Source organism: Orcinus orca, chromosome 1 (genome assembly GCF_937001465.1).
Source record: "Orcinus orca chromosome 1, mOrcOrc1.1, whole genome shotgun sequence".
Classification (NCBI taxonomy): Eukaryota; Metazoa; Chordata; class Mammalia; order Artiodactyla; family Delphinidae; genus Orcinus; species Orcinus orca.
Genome location: NC_064559.1, coordinates 196,693,366 through 196,712,039, shown reverse-complemented (window position 1 = coordinate 196,712,039; position 18,674 = coordinate 196,693,366). Strand labels below are relative to the sequence as shown.

The window sequence follows — 18,674 nt, the reverse complement described above, 5'->3', positions numbered from 1 at the left end:
GAATAAAAATAATACATAGTTCAGGCATAAAACACATCAAAAGACAATGTGGTTTCAGGTTGTACTCCAACATTCCTTTACATCTGGTATTGTCAATTACGGTGTTTTTTGTTGGAACCTACTTCCTAAATGTCTAAGCTATAACTTCCCTAACATGATTAATTTCTATCTTCAGGGTTTTTAGCGTAAAGTTCTTAGGCTGATGCCTCTGACAGATCCTTATGTAGATGCTGGTAGCACAACCACTCACAGTCCTATTCATCTTTTTTTCAATAAAAGCTTTATTGAGATGTAATTCACGTAACTATAAAATTCACCTTTTTAAAATACACAATTCAGTGGTTTTATCTGTAATGGAAAAACTCCAGTCTTTCCATCTTTCTATGAAGGGAAAAACCCAGTTCTTGCCTACAATGTATTTCCTTTTCTACTAATCCAGAACACTTCACTTCTGACACTTCTGGTCACCAAATATGTAGGGGTTTTCCCCCTCAACAAGCAATTCTCTGTGATGCCAGCTGTGTTTCCACAATTTAATTCAATCTAACACTATCTACCTGGAAATAGTGTCAGATATTACACGTTAGGGCTCAGTTCCAAAAGACTGTCCCCCACCCCCACTTCAGATGCCAGTTGCAAGTCTAGGTTATCACCTGTGCTTCTGACCGACCTGCTATAGACTGGAAGTTCCAACAATCCCCTCCTCAGGTTTGCTAGAACAGCTCACAGAACTCAGGGAAACATTTCATTATGTCTACCAGTTTATTAAAGGATATGATAAAGGATACAGATAAACTGCAGGTAAAGATATACACGGGCAGGGGAGAGGTCTGGGAGAGTCCCAAGTGCAGGAGCTCCCCGTTGTTGTGGAGCTGGGGTGCATCACCCTCCTCATGTGCATGTGTCACCAGGCTGGAAGCTCTCTGAGCTCCCTACTATGGAGGCTTCATCGAGTAGGCATGATCCAATATTAATTCCATTTGCAGCCCCTCTCCTCCCTCTGGAGGATGGAAGGAGGGCTAAAAATTCCAAGACTCTAATCATGACTGATTCTTTCCGGTTACCAGCCCCCATCCGGGAGTCATCCAAGAACCCACCTAGAGTCACCTCAATAGAACAAAAGATGCTCACAGTGCTTTCATCACTGAGGCATTTACAGGGCTTTTAGGAGCCCTATGCCATGGACAGAGGTCAAAAAACAGTATTAGAACAAGAGATGCTCCTAGCGTTCTTATCATTCAGTAAATTACAAGAGTATCAGGAGCTCTGTGCCAGGAACCAGAGGCAGAGACCAATATATATTTTCTATTACAGGGACACCTCACAGATACTGCAGGTTCGGTTCCAGACCATTGCAATAAAGTGAATATGGCAATAAAGTCACACAAATTTTTTGGTCTCCCAGTACATATAAAAGTTATGTTTACACTACACTGTAGTCTAATAGGTGTGCAATAGGGTTATGTCTAAAAAAATTTATATACCTTAATTTAAAAATACTTCATTGCTAAAAAATGCTAACCATCATCTGAGCCTTCAGCAAGTCATAATCTTTTTGCTGCTGGAGGGTCTCGCCTCGATGTTGATGCTGCTGACTGACCAGGGTCGTGGCTGCTGAAGGCTGGGGTGGCCGTGGCAATGTCTTAAAATAAAATAACATTGAAGTCTGCCGCATCAACTGACTCTTCTTTTCACGAACGACTTCCCTGTAGCAAGCGAGGCTGTTTGACAGCATTTTACCCACAGCAGAACGTCTTTCAAAACTGAAGTCAGTCCTCTCAAAACCTGCCACTGCTTTATCAGCTAAATTTATGTAATATTCCGAATCCTCTGTTGTCATTTCAGTAGTCTTCACAGATCTTCACCAGGATTAGAGTCCATCTCAAGAAACCCTTTCTTTGCTCATCCATAAGAAGCAATTCCTCATCTGTCACAGAGTTTTATTATGAGATTGCAGCGATTCAGTCACATCTTCAGGCTACACTTCTAATTCTAGTTCTCTTACTGTTTCTACCACATCTACAGTGACTCCTCCATTGAAGTCTGGAACCCCGCGGAATCAACTTCTTCCAAACTCCTGTTACTGTTGACATGTTGAGCTCTTCTCATGAATCACGAATGTTCTTCATGACATCCAGAATGGTGAATCCTTTCCAGAAGGTTTTCAATTTACTTTGCCCAGATCCATCAGAGGAATCACTATCTATGGCAGCTAAATAGTCTTACGAAATGTATTCATTAAATAATAAGACCTGAAAGTTGATTCATGGGCTGCAGAATGGATGTTGTGTGAGCAGGCAGGAAAGCATCATTAATCTCGTACATCTCCTTCGGAGCCCTTGGATGCATTGTCAACAAGCTGTAATATTTTGAAAGGCATCATTTTTTCTGAGCAGTAGGTCTCAACAGTGGGCTTAAAATAATCAGTAAACCATGCTGTCAACAGATGTGTTGTCATCCAGGCTTTGTTGTTCCACGTATAGAACGCAGGCAGACTAGATTTAGCAGAATTCTTAAGGGCCCTAGGATTTTCGGAATGATAAATGAGCACAGACTTCAGCTAAAAGTCACCAGATGCATTAGCCCCTAACAAGAGAGTCAGCCAGTCTTTTGAAGCTTTGAAGCCAGACGTTGACTTCTCTCTAGCTGTGAAAGTCCTAGATGGCATCTTCTTAAATGGAAGGCTGTTTCATCTACACTGAAAATCTGTAGTTTAGTGTAGCCACCTTCATTCCTTACCTTAGCTAGATATTATGGGTAACTTGCTGCAGCTTCAACATCAGCACTTGTGGCTTCACCTTGGATTTGTATGTCATGGAGACATACAAATACAAGCCTCTTTCCTAAAACCTCATGAACCAACCACCTCTGCTAGCGTTAAACTTTTCCTCCTGCAAATTCTTCACTTCTCTCAGCCTTCAGAACCAAAGAGAGTTAGGACCTTGCTCTAGGTTAGGTTTTGGCTTAAAGGAATGTTGTTGCTGGTTTGATCTTCTAACCAGACCACTAACATTTTCTCCATAACAACAGTAAGGCTGTTTTGTTTTCTTATCATTCGTGTGTCCACTACAGTAGCAGTTTTAATTTCGCTCAGGAAGTAACTTTTCCTTTGCATTCACAACTTGGCTAACTGTCTAGCACAAGAGGCCTATCTTTCTGCCCATCTCAGCTTTCGACATGCTTTCCTCACTAAGCTTAATCATTTCTAGTTTTTGATTTAAAGTGAGACACATGGGACTCTTCCTTTCACTTGAACACTTGGAGGCCATCGCAGGGTTATTAATTGGCCTAATTTCAACACTGTTGTGTCTCAGGGAATAGGGAGGCCCGAGGAGAGTGAGAAAGATGGGGAACAGCTTGTCAGTGGAGCAGTCAGAATACACACGACATTTATGGATTAAGTTCACCATCTTACAGAAACATCCAAGATCACTATCACTGTAGCAAATATAATAATCATGAAAAAGTTAGACACTGTGAGAATTACTAAAATGTGACACAGAGACACGAAGTGAGCAAATGCTGTTAGAAAAACAGCACCAACAGACTTGCTTGCCACAGGGTTGCCACAAACCTTCAACTGGTCAAAAATAGTATCTGCAAAGTGCAGTAAAGTGCATTATAAAGAGATATGCCTGTATCTCACAATTGCATATTTATAGAATTATGCACCCTTCCCCACTATCTGGCTTTAGGAGACTTTTATCGCCAACGAAACCCCAGAGCCATTAGCACTCCTTCCCGACTCTTCTCTCTCCTCAACCGTTGGCAGCTACTAAGCTACATTCTGTCCCTAGGGATTTGCCTATCCTGGACATTTCATGTAAATGGAATCATATAATACATGGTCTTTTGTGACTTTTTCCTGTAGCATAATGTTTTCAAGGTTCATCCATGTTGTAGCATGTATCAGTACTTCACTCCTTTTCTTGACTGAATAATATTTCATATTTTACATAGATACACAATACATTGTTTATCAATTCATCAGTTGATGAAAATTTGGGTTATTTCCACTTTTCAGCTGTCCTATTTATTGTTTCCCCATTCCTTTTAGTTTTCTCTTTCCCTTTCTTCCTAATCTTCTACTCCTGACCGAAACAGAAAGTTAATGATGTTATTACTATACTCTATTTTATATGCTTGTTAAGGCTTTCAGTGGTACAGACTCTCCTTAAAATTCACGTTCTAAGCAAACCATCTCTCTTCCAAATGACAGCAGAGGTCACTTTGAGATGTGCCATTGTGTAGATTAACTGACATAATGGTACAAAGCCTTTAATCAAAGTTATACATTCATATAGGGACTATTCTAAGGGATTTTCTACCACCTCATGCCTAGAATTTAATTAAGAACTTTTCAGATGCTATCATATTCTTGAGCTGCTCTCCTATGGAACAAAAATTCCTAAGGGCAGAGATCACGACACCCATTTGCTCTGTGTTATATTAGTACACTTCAAAGGGAACATTTGGGCCTTTAATACTAGCTGAAAATAGTAGTATTAATAATACTTAACATTTGTAGGGTGTTTAATATGTGCTAGACACTATGCTAAGTGCTTTTTACATACAGCACATTTTATTGTCACTACATATTTATGAGGTAAATACTATTATTATCTTCATTTTCTGGATGAGAAAACCAATTCAGAGATTAAGAAACACAAGGTCACAGAGATGGACAAAGGGAAAGGCTAACACTCAGGAGTATCTGACTCTGTTGCTTTCATCTTGACCACTATGCTTTACTGCTGGTGTTTAGACTAACCAAATACATGGAAAGTTACATTCAGATCTTATGCATATATACTAAGAAGATTGCTGCTGTAACTAAAAATAACAAAAAGATATTATAGTCAAAAATGAGAAGCTTAGAATTTATCTTGAGGGTGAATGCCCCCCGTGCCACCCATCACTCTGAAGGGTTTAAGCAGAGATGTGAAAAAGGAGTGATAAGTCCAGATCTCTGTTTTAAAAAGATGACTACTTCGTGGAGAATGAACTTGAAGGGGACCAAAGCTGGAGCCAGAGAAATGAGAGGTATCCATGCAGAAGCGCAGGTCTAAGGCAGTAGGAAATGGAGAGGAGGAGACAAATTCAACAACCATATCAGATAAAATGAGAGAACCTTGTTAACTGACCATACATGAAAAAGGAGTGACTCAAGGAGGAAGTAGATCAACAGTGACGTCAGGATTTTAGCTTAATTAAAGCCAGCGCCACTTAGATAAAAGAACAGATTTGGGTAGGTGATTAGTCTGGTATCAGATACATTGAATCTGAGACGACTCTGAGATTTCCAAGTGGAGATATCCGGCAGGCAACTGGAAATACAAGATTGAAGCTCAGAAGAGAAGGTGGGATGGAGATAAAAAATGTAATTCATTAACACATACCACTGGGGCCATCTACCATTAGATGAAATTACCCATGAAAAATGTGCTGAATAATATCAGAATTAGAACATAACCCAAATATGAGGGAAAATTTTGGGGTGGTGAAACTGTTGTATATTTTTACTGTGGTGGTGATTCCATGACTTTACATGTCTGTCAAAATTCACAGAAATGTTACAAAGAGTGAATTTTATTGCATATATATTACACTCAATAAATCTAACTAAAAAAGAAGAAAAGGAGAGTGATCAATAGTCAATAATCAGTACTAATAATGCCATTAGAAGTGGTAAAAAGACCAATACGTTAGCATGTTGCAAGCATAAATCAGATCATATTAGTTAATAGTGAACACAGTAGAAGCAGAAATGGTAGACTATTCTTGAGAAGACTGGGTAAGAGGAAGAATGAGTTTAAATGGTAACTAAATGGACGTGTAGGATTGAGGGAGTGTTTAATGTCTGAAAGAGATCAGCATATTTACAATGAGAAAGAAGTCTGCGGGAGGTGGTGAATATATATATGAGACTGCAAAGGGACAGCTAGTAAACTCTGATGAAAGTTTGGATAGAGATAGATTTGTAGCTCCGGCAGAAGGTTGAAAAAGGCACACTCAGTGCACTCAGTTTTCTAAACAGAGACAGAAAAAAGCCATCTGCTGAGAGTGGGGAGGGTTGGGCTGATTACAGGATGTTACAACAGGGAGGTCATAAAACGAACGGGTGGTGGTGGAGAGCATGTGCTTGTAGAGGCACTGTCATTCACAGTGGTGTAATCTTGTCCAGTAGTGCTCTGCCTACTGGAATTTAACAGAGAAGATGGGGTATTAGCACTGTTTTTTCTAAAGGAAAAGGGGATAGGAATTATCAGATAATCCTCCTCTTCCAACTTGGCTCAAATCTCATCTTTTATAGAGGCCTACAACCCTAACCATGTTATTTACACACTACAACCTGCTGCCCCTCCAGCATTCCCTTCCCTGCTTGATATTTTTACAGTACTTAAAACTTTCTAATATAAACTAGGGCAGGGATCACTGGATTCGTCACTGATGAATCTGAAGTGCCCAGAACAACGTAGAACATAGTGGACCCTCATTAACTATTTGCGGCTGAAACAAGTGGGCATTCACAGGTCCTTTTAAACATGCATAAATGTATACTCCCTAAATCCCGAAAATATTTAAATAACTTTATAACAATGTAAAAAGCATGTTACAAAGAACAACAGAAATGTGATGTAAAGGAAGGCTTGGGTGGTAACTCTTCCGGCGACCCTGAAAAACCCCATTTACCTCCACGGCTTATTTTTGGTAATAGTAAAGTAAGAATAATTATATCCCAGAAACAACTGCTTAAATCGTAAGATTAATGCTTGAGATGCCTGAGAAAAGCTCTTGTAAACATTTAAAAAAAGATGATTTTATTATGATTGCAACTAAATTACCAAGTACTATTAATATAGCAATAGAAAATGGAGAAAAAACATATACTGAAGGAAATGCATTTTGGACATTTTTCTGCATTAGTAGTGAAAATTATCTCGTCAAAGATATTGGAAACACTTCTCAAGACTACTGTATGCAAGGTGAAGATGGCTATTGGAGAAACAGAAAGCTTTTAGCAAGACTAGGCTTGCCTGAAAGAGAACAGCATTCCCCTGAACTGTCTGTATTACCCTGTCTGGAAGCAAGTTAAGTACAATGGTTTCTTTCCGAGGTAGATTAATTACTAAGTCTGGGAAAAGTGGGCTAAGTTCTGAGCAAAGTATCTATGTCTATTCATGGAAACATGTACAACTAAGTTAATTAATATCCAATGAATGAAACTTCAAGGCTCATGTTGCGAAGAAATGAACTTCTGTAAATAGTGGGGAAGTGTAACCCATTTGAGGAGGCAAGGAGGACCTGTGCACAGTGCCTGCCGGACAGGCTTGGCACCTGAGTCTGTGGATAAGCTCCACCACCCGGTAAGTGTCTGGACTCCTTCCACAGCACATAAATATAGACAGAACTTGAACCAGCACCAGCATTCTACAGAAAATGCTTAAGATTTCACTGTGGAAGGCAACAAGAAAATAGGAATAAAATAGCAGAAATGTTCTTTTTAGGCAGCTTTGTTGCCAATATTTTTATAAACATGGTGGGGAAATCCAGTCATTTTAATTTATTTATCCCTAAGGATCACTCAGACTCAAGCCTCTAGAAAAGGGAGCTCAGAGTCCTTGTTTTAAAAATTGCTCTGCTGGTGTTGATAAATGACATGGAACCAAGAATGTGTAAGAAGTTCTGTTCACAAGGTTCCAGAACACAGTCCTCCAGAGGAATATGAGAAGTTAAATTAGACGGGTGCACAATATGGGAAGGGTGGGCTTGTGGGACACTCAAACCACTGGTGACCTATTTTTGGCCCCAGTAACCAAATCTTCCAGGGATATTTCAAATACTGCTTAGGAAGTTTAAGTCAAGCAAAGGCAAGAATAAATTTCAAATTCCTTATTATTGATGCGGACCTTCAGGTTATGGTTTTAAACGTGAGTCTTTTTCAGGTTAGTTTACACAAACTGAAAGGCTTTTTTTTATTTCTTTTATTTTCTGCTTACTTACGTTTTATCTCTTTTCAATATTCACAAGTGAGAATAAATCAAGGATTATTATTAAAATAATTTTCCTGAATTAAAGTATGTTTCTTTTATACTGAAGTAAATCAAAAGTGAGAACATGGAGATTGGTTCAACATGGCAGAGTAGAAGGACGTGCGCTCACACCCTCTTGCGAGAGCACCAGAATCACAACTAACAGCTGAACAATCATCAACAGGAAGACACTGGAACTCACCAAAAAAGATCCTCCACATCCAAAGACAAAGGAGAAGCCGCAATGAGATGGTACAAGGAGCAAAATCACAATAAAATCAAATCGCATAACCACTGGGTGGGTGATTCACAAACTGGAGAACAATTATACCACAGAAGTCCAGCTACTAGAGTGAAGGTTCTGAGCCCCATGTCAGGCTTCCCAACCTGGGGGTCCGACCAGGGGAGGAGGAATTCCCAGAGAAACAAACTTTGAAGGCTAGCGGGGTTTGACTGCAGGACTTCGACAGGAATGGGCGAAACAGAGACTCCACTCTTGGAGGGCACACACAAAGTAGTGTGTGCATCAGGAACCAGGGGGAAGAAGCAGTGACCCGATAGGAGACTGAACCAGACCTACCTGCTACTGTTGGGGGGTCTCCTGCAGAGGCAGGGAGAGGGGGGAGGCTGTGGCTCACAATGGAGACAAGAACACTGGCAGCAGAAGTTCTGGGAAGTACTCTTTGGCATGAGCCCTCCCAGAGTCAGCCATTAGCCCCACCAAAGAGCCTGCAGCCTCAGGCCAAACAACCAACAGGGAGGGAACTCAGCCCCACCCATCAGCAGACAAATGGATTAAATGAAAACAATGAAAACACAATGATCCAAAACTCATGGGATGTAGCAAAAGCAGTTCTAAAGAGGGAAGTTTATAGCAATACAAGCCTCCCCAAGAAACAAGAAAAATCTCAAATAAACAATCTAACCTTACAGCTAAAGGAACTAGAGAAAGAAGAACAAACAAAACCCAAAGTCAGTAGAAGGAAAGAAATCATAAAGATCAGAGCAGAAGTAAATGAAATAGAAACAAAGAAAACTATAGCAAAGATCAATAAAACTAAACCTGGTTCTTTGAGAAGATAAACAAAATTGATAAACCTTTAGCTAGACTCATCAAGAAAAAGAGGGAGAGGACTCAAATCAATAAAATTAGAAATGGACTTCCCTGGTGGCGCAGTGGCTGAGAGTCCGCCTGCCGATGCAGGGGACACGGGTTCGTGCCCCGGTCCGGGAAGATCCCATATGCTGTGGAGCAGCAGAGCCCGTGAGCCATGGCCGCTGAGCCTGCGTGTCCGGAGCCTGTGCTCCTCAACAGGAGAGGCCACAACAGTGAGAGGCCCGCGTACCGCAAAAAAATAAATAAATAAATAAAAATTAGAAATGAAAAAGGAGAAGTTACAACAGACACCGCAGAAATACAAAACACCCTAAGAGACTACTACAAGCAACTCTATGCCCATAAAATGGACAACCTGGAAGAAATGGACAAATTCTTAGAAAGGTATAACCTTCCAAGACTGAACCAGGAAGAAACAGAAAATATGAAGAGATCAATCACAAGTAATGAAATTGAAACTCTGATTAAAAATCTTCCAACAAACAAAAGTCAGGACCAGAGGGCTTCACAGGCGAATTCTATCAATCATTTAGAGAAGAGCTAACACCCATCCTTCTCAAACTCTTCCAAAAAACTGCAGGGGGAGGAACACTCCCAAACTCATTCTACGAGGCCACCATCACCCTGATACTAAAACCAGACAAAGATACTACAAAAAAAGAAAATTACAGACCAAAATCACTGATGAATATAGATGCAAAAATCCTCAACAAAATACTAGCAAACAGAATCCAACAACACTTTAAAAGGATCATACACCATGATGAAGTGGGATTTATCCCAGGGATGCAAGGATTCTTCAATATATGCAAATAATTGTGATACACCATATTAACAAATTGAAGAATAAAAACCACATGATCATCTCAATAGATGCAGAAAAAGCTTCTGACAAAATTCAACACGAATTTATGATAAAAACTCTCCAGAAACCTACCACAACCTAATAAAGGCCATATATGACAGACCCACAGCAAACATCATTCTCCATGGTGAAAAACTGAAAGCATTTCCTCTAAGATCAGGAACGAGACAAGGATGTCCACTCTCACCACCATTATTCAACATAGTCTTGGAAGTCCTAGCCATGGCAATCAGAGAAGAAAAAGAAATAAAAGGAATACAGGGGCTTCCCTGGTGGTGCAGTGGTTGGGAGTCCGCCTGCCGATGCAGGGGGCATGGGTTCGTGCCCCGGTCCGGGAGGATCCCGCGTGCCGCGGAGCGGCTGGGCCTGTGAGCCATGGCCGCTGGGCCTGCGCGTCTGGAGCCTGTGCTCCGCAGCGGGAAGGGCCGCAGCAGTGAGAGGCCCGTGTACCCCCCCCAAAAAACAAAACAAAACACACACACACACAAAAGGAATACAAGTTGGAAAAGAAGTGAAACTGTCACTGTTTGCAGATGACATGATACTATACAGAGAGAACCCTAAAGATGCCACCATTAAACTACTAGAGCTCATCAATGAATTTGGTAAAGTTGCAGGATGCACAGAAATCTCTTGCATTCCTATACACAAACAACAAAAGGTCAGAAAGAGGAATTAAGGGAAAAAATCCCATTCACCACTGCAACAAAAAGCATAAAATACCTAGGAATAAACCTACCTAAGGAGGCAAAAGACCTGTATGCAGAAAACTGTAAGACACTAATGAAAGAAATTAAAGATGATACCAACAGATGGACAGATATACCATGTTCTTGGATTGGAAGAATCAACGTTGTGAAAATGACTCTACTACCCAAAGCAATCTACAGATTCAATGCAATCCCTATCAAACTACCAGTGGCATTTTTCACAGAACTAGAACAAAAAATTTTACAATTTGTATGGAAACACAAAAGACCCCCCAATAGCCAAAGCAATCCTGAGAAAGAAAAACGGAGCTGGAGGAATCAGGCTCCCTGACTTCAGACTATACCACAAAACTACAGTAATCAAGACAACATGATACTGGCACAAAAACAGAAATATAGATCAATGCAACAGGACAGAAAGCCCAGATATAAACCCATGCACCTATGGTCAACTAATCTATGACAAAGGAGGCAAGGATATACAATGGAGAAAAGACAGTCTCTTCAATAAGCGTTGCTGGGAAAACTGGACAGCTACATGTAAAAGAATGAAATTAGAACACTTCCTAACACCATACAGAAAAATAAACTCAAAATGGATTAAAACGTAAATGTAAAACCAGACACTATAAAACTCCTACAGGAAAACATAGGAAGAACACTCTTTGGCATAAATCACAGCAAGATCTTTCTTGACCTACCTCCTAGAGTAATGGAAATAAAAACAAAACTAAGCAAATGGGACCTAATGAAACTTCAAAGCTTTTGCACAGCAAAGGAAACTATAAACAAGACAGAAAGACAACACTCAGAATGGGAGAAAATATCTGCAAATGAAGCAACTGACAAAGGATTAATCTCCAAAATATATAAACAGCTCATGCAGCTCAATATTAAAAAAACAAACAACCCAATCCAAAAATGGGCAAAATACCTAAATAGACATTTCTCCAAAGAAGACATACAGATGGCCAAGAAGCACATGAAAAGCTGCTCAACATCACTAATTATTAGAGAAATGCAAATCAACACTACAATGAGGTATCCCCTCACACCAGTCAGAATGGGCATCATCAGAAAATCTACAAACAAATGCTGGAGAGGGTGTGGAGAAAAGGGAACCAACCCTCTTGTACTGTATGTGGGAATGTAAATTGATATAGCCTCTATGGAGAACAGTATGGAGGTTCCTTAAAAAACTAAAAATAGAATCACCAGGGCTTCCCTGGTGGCGCAGTGGTTGAGAGTCCGCCTGCCGATGCAGGGGACACGGGTTCATGCCCCGGTCCGGGAAGATCCCACATGCCGCGGAGCGGCTGGGCCCGTGAGCCATGGCCGCTGAGCCTGCACGTCTGGAGCCTGTGCTCTGCAACGGGAGAGGCCACAACAGTGAGAGGCCCACGTACCGCAAAAAACAAAAACAAAAACATAAAAATAGAATCACCATATGACCCAGCAATCCCAGTACTGGACATATACCCTGAGAAAAGCATGATTCAAAAAGACACATGCACCCCAATGTTCATTGCAGCACTATTTACAATAGCCAGGTCACGGAAGCAACCTAGATGCCCATCGACAGATGAATGGATAAAGAAGATGTGGTACATATGTACAATGGAATATTACTCAGCCATAAAAAAGGAATGAAATTGGGTCATTTGTAGAGATGTGGATGGACCTAGAAGTAAGTCAGAAAGAGTTACTTCTAGGTAAGTCAGAAAGTAAGTAAGTAAACTTACTTCTCTTTCTGAAGTAAGTCAGAAAGAGAAAAAGAAATATTGTATATTAACACGTATATGTGGAACCTAGAAATACGGTACAGATGAACCAGTCTGCAAGGCAGAAATAGAGACACAGATGTAGAGAACAAATGTATGGACACCAAGGGGGAAAGCAGGGAGGGCAGTGGTGGTGGGATGCGTTGGGAGATTGGTATTGACATATATATATGAGTATGTGTAAAATTGATAGCTAATAAAAACCTGTATAAAAAAAAGCGATAACAGCAACTCGATTGGCTGTATGAATCAGAATTTTATTAACAACTCTTGAAACATACAATCATATCTCCATTTGAGAAATAAATGTCTCATCTTGCAGCCTACAGAAACTGAAAACCATCCTTCAACCTTAGTTGAGCCTACAAGAAATATAAGGCAAACACTTGGAAGCCACACAAACCAGGCCAGCTGCTGCTACCACTAAAACACTGGGGATATGGGAGGCTGTTGCCAGTCTCTATAACCAAGGAGTTTACATCTGAACATCCACGTGGGACATACAAGATCTTGGATCCCTACAAAAGCAAGGACTTGGAACTGAGATTCTTATAAAAATCCCTGAGACTCCTAACAGAGTGACAGTCTCAGTGAAAAGGAAGCTAAAACAGTACACAGACCAAAATAAACCAGTGAACCAACATAGAGTGATGACAAGGAAGGATGTTTGGTTTCAACTAGGTGTAGAGAACCTGCTGTCATCCTGAAAATTAGTATACACGGGGAATGCGTTTACTTTGTGTGCGGTAAGAGAGTTCGTTTAGGACATTAAACTCAGATTAAGTTCCAGCTAATGTTTTGCCTAAGACATGCTTTGAGAGGAGCTGCCCTCAATCGACATCCGGGAAAGTTTAGCAGAAGATAAGTTCATAAAACAAATTTATAAAATATACAAAGAAGCCATGATCCAAGCCAGAGAAGACAAACAGAAAGATTAGAAACCTCCCTCTGCTAGAAGAATTTCAAATAATAGCTTTAAATCAAAACAGATAATGAACGTAAAAGATAAAGAAAAAATCACTTTTTTTTTTTTTTTTCGGTATGCGGGCCTCTCACTGCTGTGTCCTCTCCCGTTGCGGAGCACAGGCTCCGGACGCGCAGGCTCAGCGGCCATGGCTCACGGGCCCAGCCGCTCCGCGGCATGTGGGATCTTCGCGGACCAGGGCACGAACCCGTGTCCCCTGCATCGGCAGGCGGACTCTCAACCACCGCGCCACCAGGGAAGCCCACTATTATTTTTAAAAGTGGAAAAGTTCACGTTACACAGCATGCATGTCACACAGTATATACACTCATGAAATTGCACAAAATGAATTCCTGAATGCTGAGCAGGGAACGTTTTTCCACAAGTTCTGAAATTCTCTCTTCTTCCCCACCAAGTATAATGAAACCATAATAAAAATTCCTAGGACTTCAAGAAATCAATTAATACAGGGACTTCCCTGATGGTCCAGTGGTAAAGAAACCGCCTTCCAATGCAGGGGACGTGGGTTAGATCCCTGGTTGGGGAACTAAGATCCCACATGCCACAGGGCAACTAAGCCCACGCACCTCAATGAGAGAGCCCACGTGTCACAACTAGAGACAGAGAAGCCCGTGCGCTGCAACAAAAGATCCCGCATGCCGCAACTAAGACCCAACGCAGCCCAAAATAAATAAATATTTTTAAAAAGAAATCAATTAATACAGATTTTTGCACATTTAATTATTGAAGTGATCATATGAATCAAAAGTCTGGCCCATCTCTGAGGCTTTTCAGAGTACCCTGAAGACACAATTCTCGTTTTATAGGGTTTGCCCTTCAACCCCTAAGCATCCAGAATTGCTGCAATTTGCTCCAGTCAGAAATATGATCTAGAATAGTGGCAAGAAAATGTTTTCTAGCAGAAGTAAGAGAAGGGATCATACACCCTAAGTCTGACTTCACTGCTTTAAACAAGTACCTCTATACAAACTACTGCCTATTTCTATGCATCACAGCTGTGAAAAGCAAATGGTTTCTGAAGCCAGCTTTAAAGTGTTTCATCCTCAGGCAGAGACAGTAAGAACTATTCTCAAAAGTCAACAACAAAAGACTGATATCCAAACCAAACTGTTACAATTTTAATATCCTCTCAAAGTAAACAAGGTACGCTAAATAAGTGCAAAAAAGACGGGAGTCATTAAGCATATGACAATTTCAGGTCGATATTATCTAAAAGAATGATGATGAGTTAATTTTCATAGTTAACTTTTGTAGCAATAACATTAAAAAATATTAACACTGAAATCAGAGGGCCAGGAATGTTTCTGGTAAGGCTTACAATTTAAAAAATGCTAGAGGTGCATGGGTTCTTGAGGTTCATTTACTTTGAATTTTGAAGAGTGTAAGATATAAAGGGAAGTTACAGAACTTCTAGTTCCTTTAAAACATATTCATAGGTTAAAAAAATCATGAAACTAGAAAAATGCCAAGACACTTTCCTTCCTGACATCACTAACCTCTACCTCATCCCTAATCATGGCAAAAGACAGTTGTTCTTTTAGCTATCTTCTGGTTTACTGCTGAATAATCTATATTCTTTTACTAAGGTGCTGGTGACTTATATTACTAACTCCAAGAGTATTTGCATTTCGAAAAAAATGTACCATGCTATGAAGACAACTTAACTCCAAATTCTGTTTGTCCATTTATCCCTGGGAGCTGTCTTGCAATATCAGGCCACCTAAGTGACAAACTGCTTAAAAGAATGAATGAATGTCAGGGATGAGTAGAAGTGGGATTTCAGTGCAGAACTTTGCTTTATACTGATTTCAGTTCTGAGATATGGTCTGTATCTTTGACTGTATTCCCTATGCCTGCTATTCTTTCTATTATTTGTTTGGATGTTTTTTTCAAAACATTTTTCTTCAATAGCTTCTCCTATTTTGGGAACTACCACATCACTAACTGTTGAATGACGACTCACAGGCAGGTAAATGAAGGGAAAAAAGGAAGGGTCAAACAAATTACTATTCTCCATCAAACAAGTGTTCTTTGGAGGGGCATTCACCTACAGCCACACCAAAAGTAAGATTGTTTTTTCAAAGAGTTACAAAAAAGCCCCAGGTCATCACCCCACCAAGGAGGAAGTTCCTAACAGTGAAGGCACTATGCTTCTGGAGCATACTGATGCTTACAGAGGCCAGTCTATTGAGGAAACAGGCGATTTATAAATATTTATGATACATTTCTCCCAGTCCCAACCGCCTGGCATTGTTTGCTTTTCTGCTCTGGTTTACTGTGGAACTAGGTGTTCTACAGTTCCAAAGAACCAGACACGTCTCAGAGACCTTCATGAGGAAATTACCTCGAGAGCTGAGCTGGGTGGGAAAACCACATCTTAAAGGTAGAGATCAGGTTTTTTGATTTGCCAAGTTTCTCAATTAGACAGGTCACAGTAGGCAATAAATATTGGGGATGTGGGTGACTAAAACATCTCCAGTACATATCTAGATCAACTGCTGGGGGAGCAGCCATTTGTCAAATTGTATAACTCAACTTGACAGGTACACAGAGAGCAAATGATACAGTGTAGGGCAATGTTTCAGAAGATGGGCTATGCTGACTTGTTTTTTTTTTTTTTTTTTCAGTACATGGGCCTCTCACTGCTGCGGCCTCTCCCGTTGCGGAGCACAGGCTCAGGACGCGCAGCCTCAGCGGCCATGGCTCACGGGCCCAGCCGCTTCGCGGCATGTGGGATCTTCCCAGACCGGGGCACGAACCCGTGTCCCCTGCATCGGCAGGCGGACTCTCAACCACTGCGCCACCAGGGAAGCCCTATGCTGACTTGTTAAAAGCCATATTCTTATGCACTACTGACGTAAGAATAGTTGATAAGCCTCAGATAACTTCTGATTAATATTATAAAAACCTAATGGTTAGATCCAAGATTCCAGGTGATGCTACATTAAAAAGAAATAATTTTGAATTCAGAAGAATATAATACTTTGACAATATTAATGATAAAGTAATAATGATAAAATTAATATTTCAGGAAAAATGAAACTTTAAGAAGAAAAAGCGGAAGAGCATTAAACCTATCTGCGAGTTAATCAGAGAGGGTACTTTTATTTTTCAGAACTAGTTATAAACCTTTGACATTCTGATTGCTATTTTCCTTAACCCAAGATTAAAGAAGAGGTCTTGCATAGAGGAATTCTTTTAAGTTTAGGATTGATTAGGCTTTAAAATTACGAGAAGACAGTATTAGGGACTACAGACTATAGACCATGCTGGGACTATAGACTATAGACCATGCTGGTTTCCAGCCCCAAAGCAACGAAATTAACCACGGAGGAAACGATTCATATGAATGAGGCAAAAACAAAAAACACGTGTATGGTGACATATACCTTGGAGGCATTTTGTCTATTTGAAATTTCATTTGCATTTTTAGACAATGGAGTAACTCTTTGCTGGATGCACTAAAACATAAACACACCAATGAAGAAATCAGACTAGGAATTATAGCATTCATCTGATGTTTCTGGAAGTCAAGGAAAGTAGCCAATTAAAAAATAACTCGGGCTTCCCTGGTGGCGCAGTGGTTGAGAGTCCGCCTGCCGATGCAGGGGACACAGGTTCGTGCCCCGGTCCGGGAAGATCCCACATGCCGCGGAGTGGCTGGGCCCGTAAGCCACGGCCGCTGAGCCTGTGCGTCCGGAGCCTGTGCTCCGCAATGGGAGAGGCCACAACAGTGAGAGGCCCACGTACCGCAAAAAAAAAAAGTAAAATAAAAAAAAAATAACTCAAACACTGCTTCTTTTTCATGTTCAACAAGCAAAATATAATTAATAACAGAAAAGCTTACCTGGGACTGGGCTCTTTCTTGAACTTAAGTTCTGAGAATCCATAATCTCTTCTGTTTGCCCATCTGCTTCTACCTCTATTTTGTTCTGAATCTCTTTTGCATCTTCATTAAGGCAAGTTCTTACGCTCTCGTCCTCTTCTAAGACTCTCTGAACTGCGGTGGGACCACTAGCAGTACTAACGTTAGAGGCAGCAGCAGGAACAATGACTGGTGTGGGAGGAGGAGAAGCTGGAGGAGTTGGAGGAGACGGAGAAAAGGAGGGAACTATGGAAGGGGTGATAGGAGTTGCAACACTCTCCACTTTCATTTCTTCTGGGGGATTTTCCAGAATCTCCAATTCAAGAGTCAATGGCAACACCTCCTGTTTTACTATTTCCACAATGCTTTCCGTGGCTGGTAATTTTTCACTAACTCCATTCATTTCATTAATTAGGTTAGTACTAGAAATCAGCGGAATATCATTAGGTGCTACACTACAAGATTTCTTGCATATATCATCATCAATTTCATCTGTTGGTGAAGGATCTGATGCTTCTGTGCAAGATGTGGGGCTGGGTATAGGAATTGTGTCTTCTTTTGAGGAAGAGAGTTCACATCTGTCATCAGTAGCAGTGGTGAATACTGGCTGGCTACCAAGAGCAGCAGAGGTGGGGGAAGCAACTGTACTTCGAGCAAGTGGAGAAATAGTGGTAGGTGATGGAGGCAGAGTAAGCTCTGGTATGGCTTCTACTGCAGTAACCTCAGATGTCTGGCCTGCTTGTTCTTTCTTCTCTCCACTAAGGGCTAGCCTAAGGACTGGGGAAGGAGTCTTTAACACTGGATCTGGTTTTGGCTTCTCTTCTGGGAAAGAAAAAAATGAAAGACATTTAGGAATAATTTTTGGATCAGAGGTTGTATTGTATTATTTTAGGGTAATTCTTTTAATCTCTTACTCTAAAACATGGGCAGCAGAAGACAGATCAAAATATTATTTTGCCACTCCAAAAACATTGTCATATTTTCTTCTCTATTTTCCACTATTACTTAACCTCCAATACATATATAAAGTTTATTTTTAAGTAAGAGAAGGAATTAATTCACCAAATGACTATGTCAAGAACACAAAGGGAAAATCTAATCAAACCTGTAACTAAAACATTCTCGGGATGGGAATGGGGCTTTTCTTTAAGGTAGGGAAAGCCTTCATCTGTAGAAAATTTTTCTACCAAGGATACACTATGGAGACAGGACAGGACAGTTCAGGGGAAAATAACTGGAGATTAAATTATTAGATACAGATATTATTTTTTATTCTATATATTTCTGCATTTGGGGGATTTTTATAAAGAACATGTAT

The 18,674-nt window shown here is 40.5% G+C and overlaps 1 protein-coding gene across 24 annotated transcripts in view; it reads right to left on the bottom strand.

The window, feature by feature from the left end:
* EIF4G3 (eukaryotic translation initiation factor 4 gamma 3) overlaps window positions 1-18,674 on the bottom strand; it is a 362,883-nt gene that overhangs the window by 111,158 nt on the left and 233,051 nt on the right. For 22 of the 24 annotated variants that reach the window (XM_049706459.1, XM_033433181.2, XM_033433186.2 and 19 more), the window contains one exon: window positions 17,339-18,178. The exons of the other annotated variants lie outside the window; for them this stretch is intronic. In XM_049706459.1, the coding sequence (XP_049562416.1) occupies window positions 17,339-18,178 (840 nt within the window). The remainder of the gene's footprint in view (window positions 1-17,338; window positions 18,179-18,674) is intronic. 24 annotated transcript variants of the gene reach the window in all.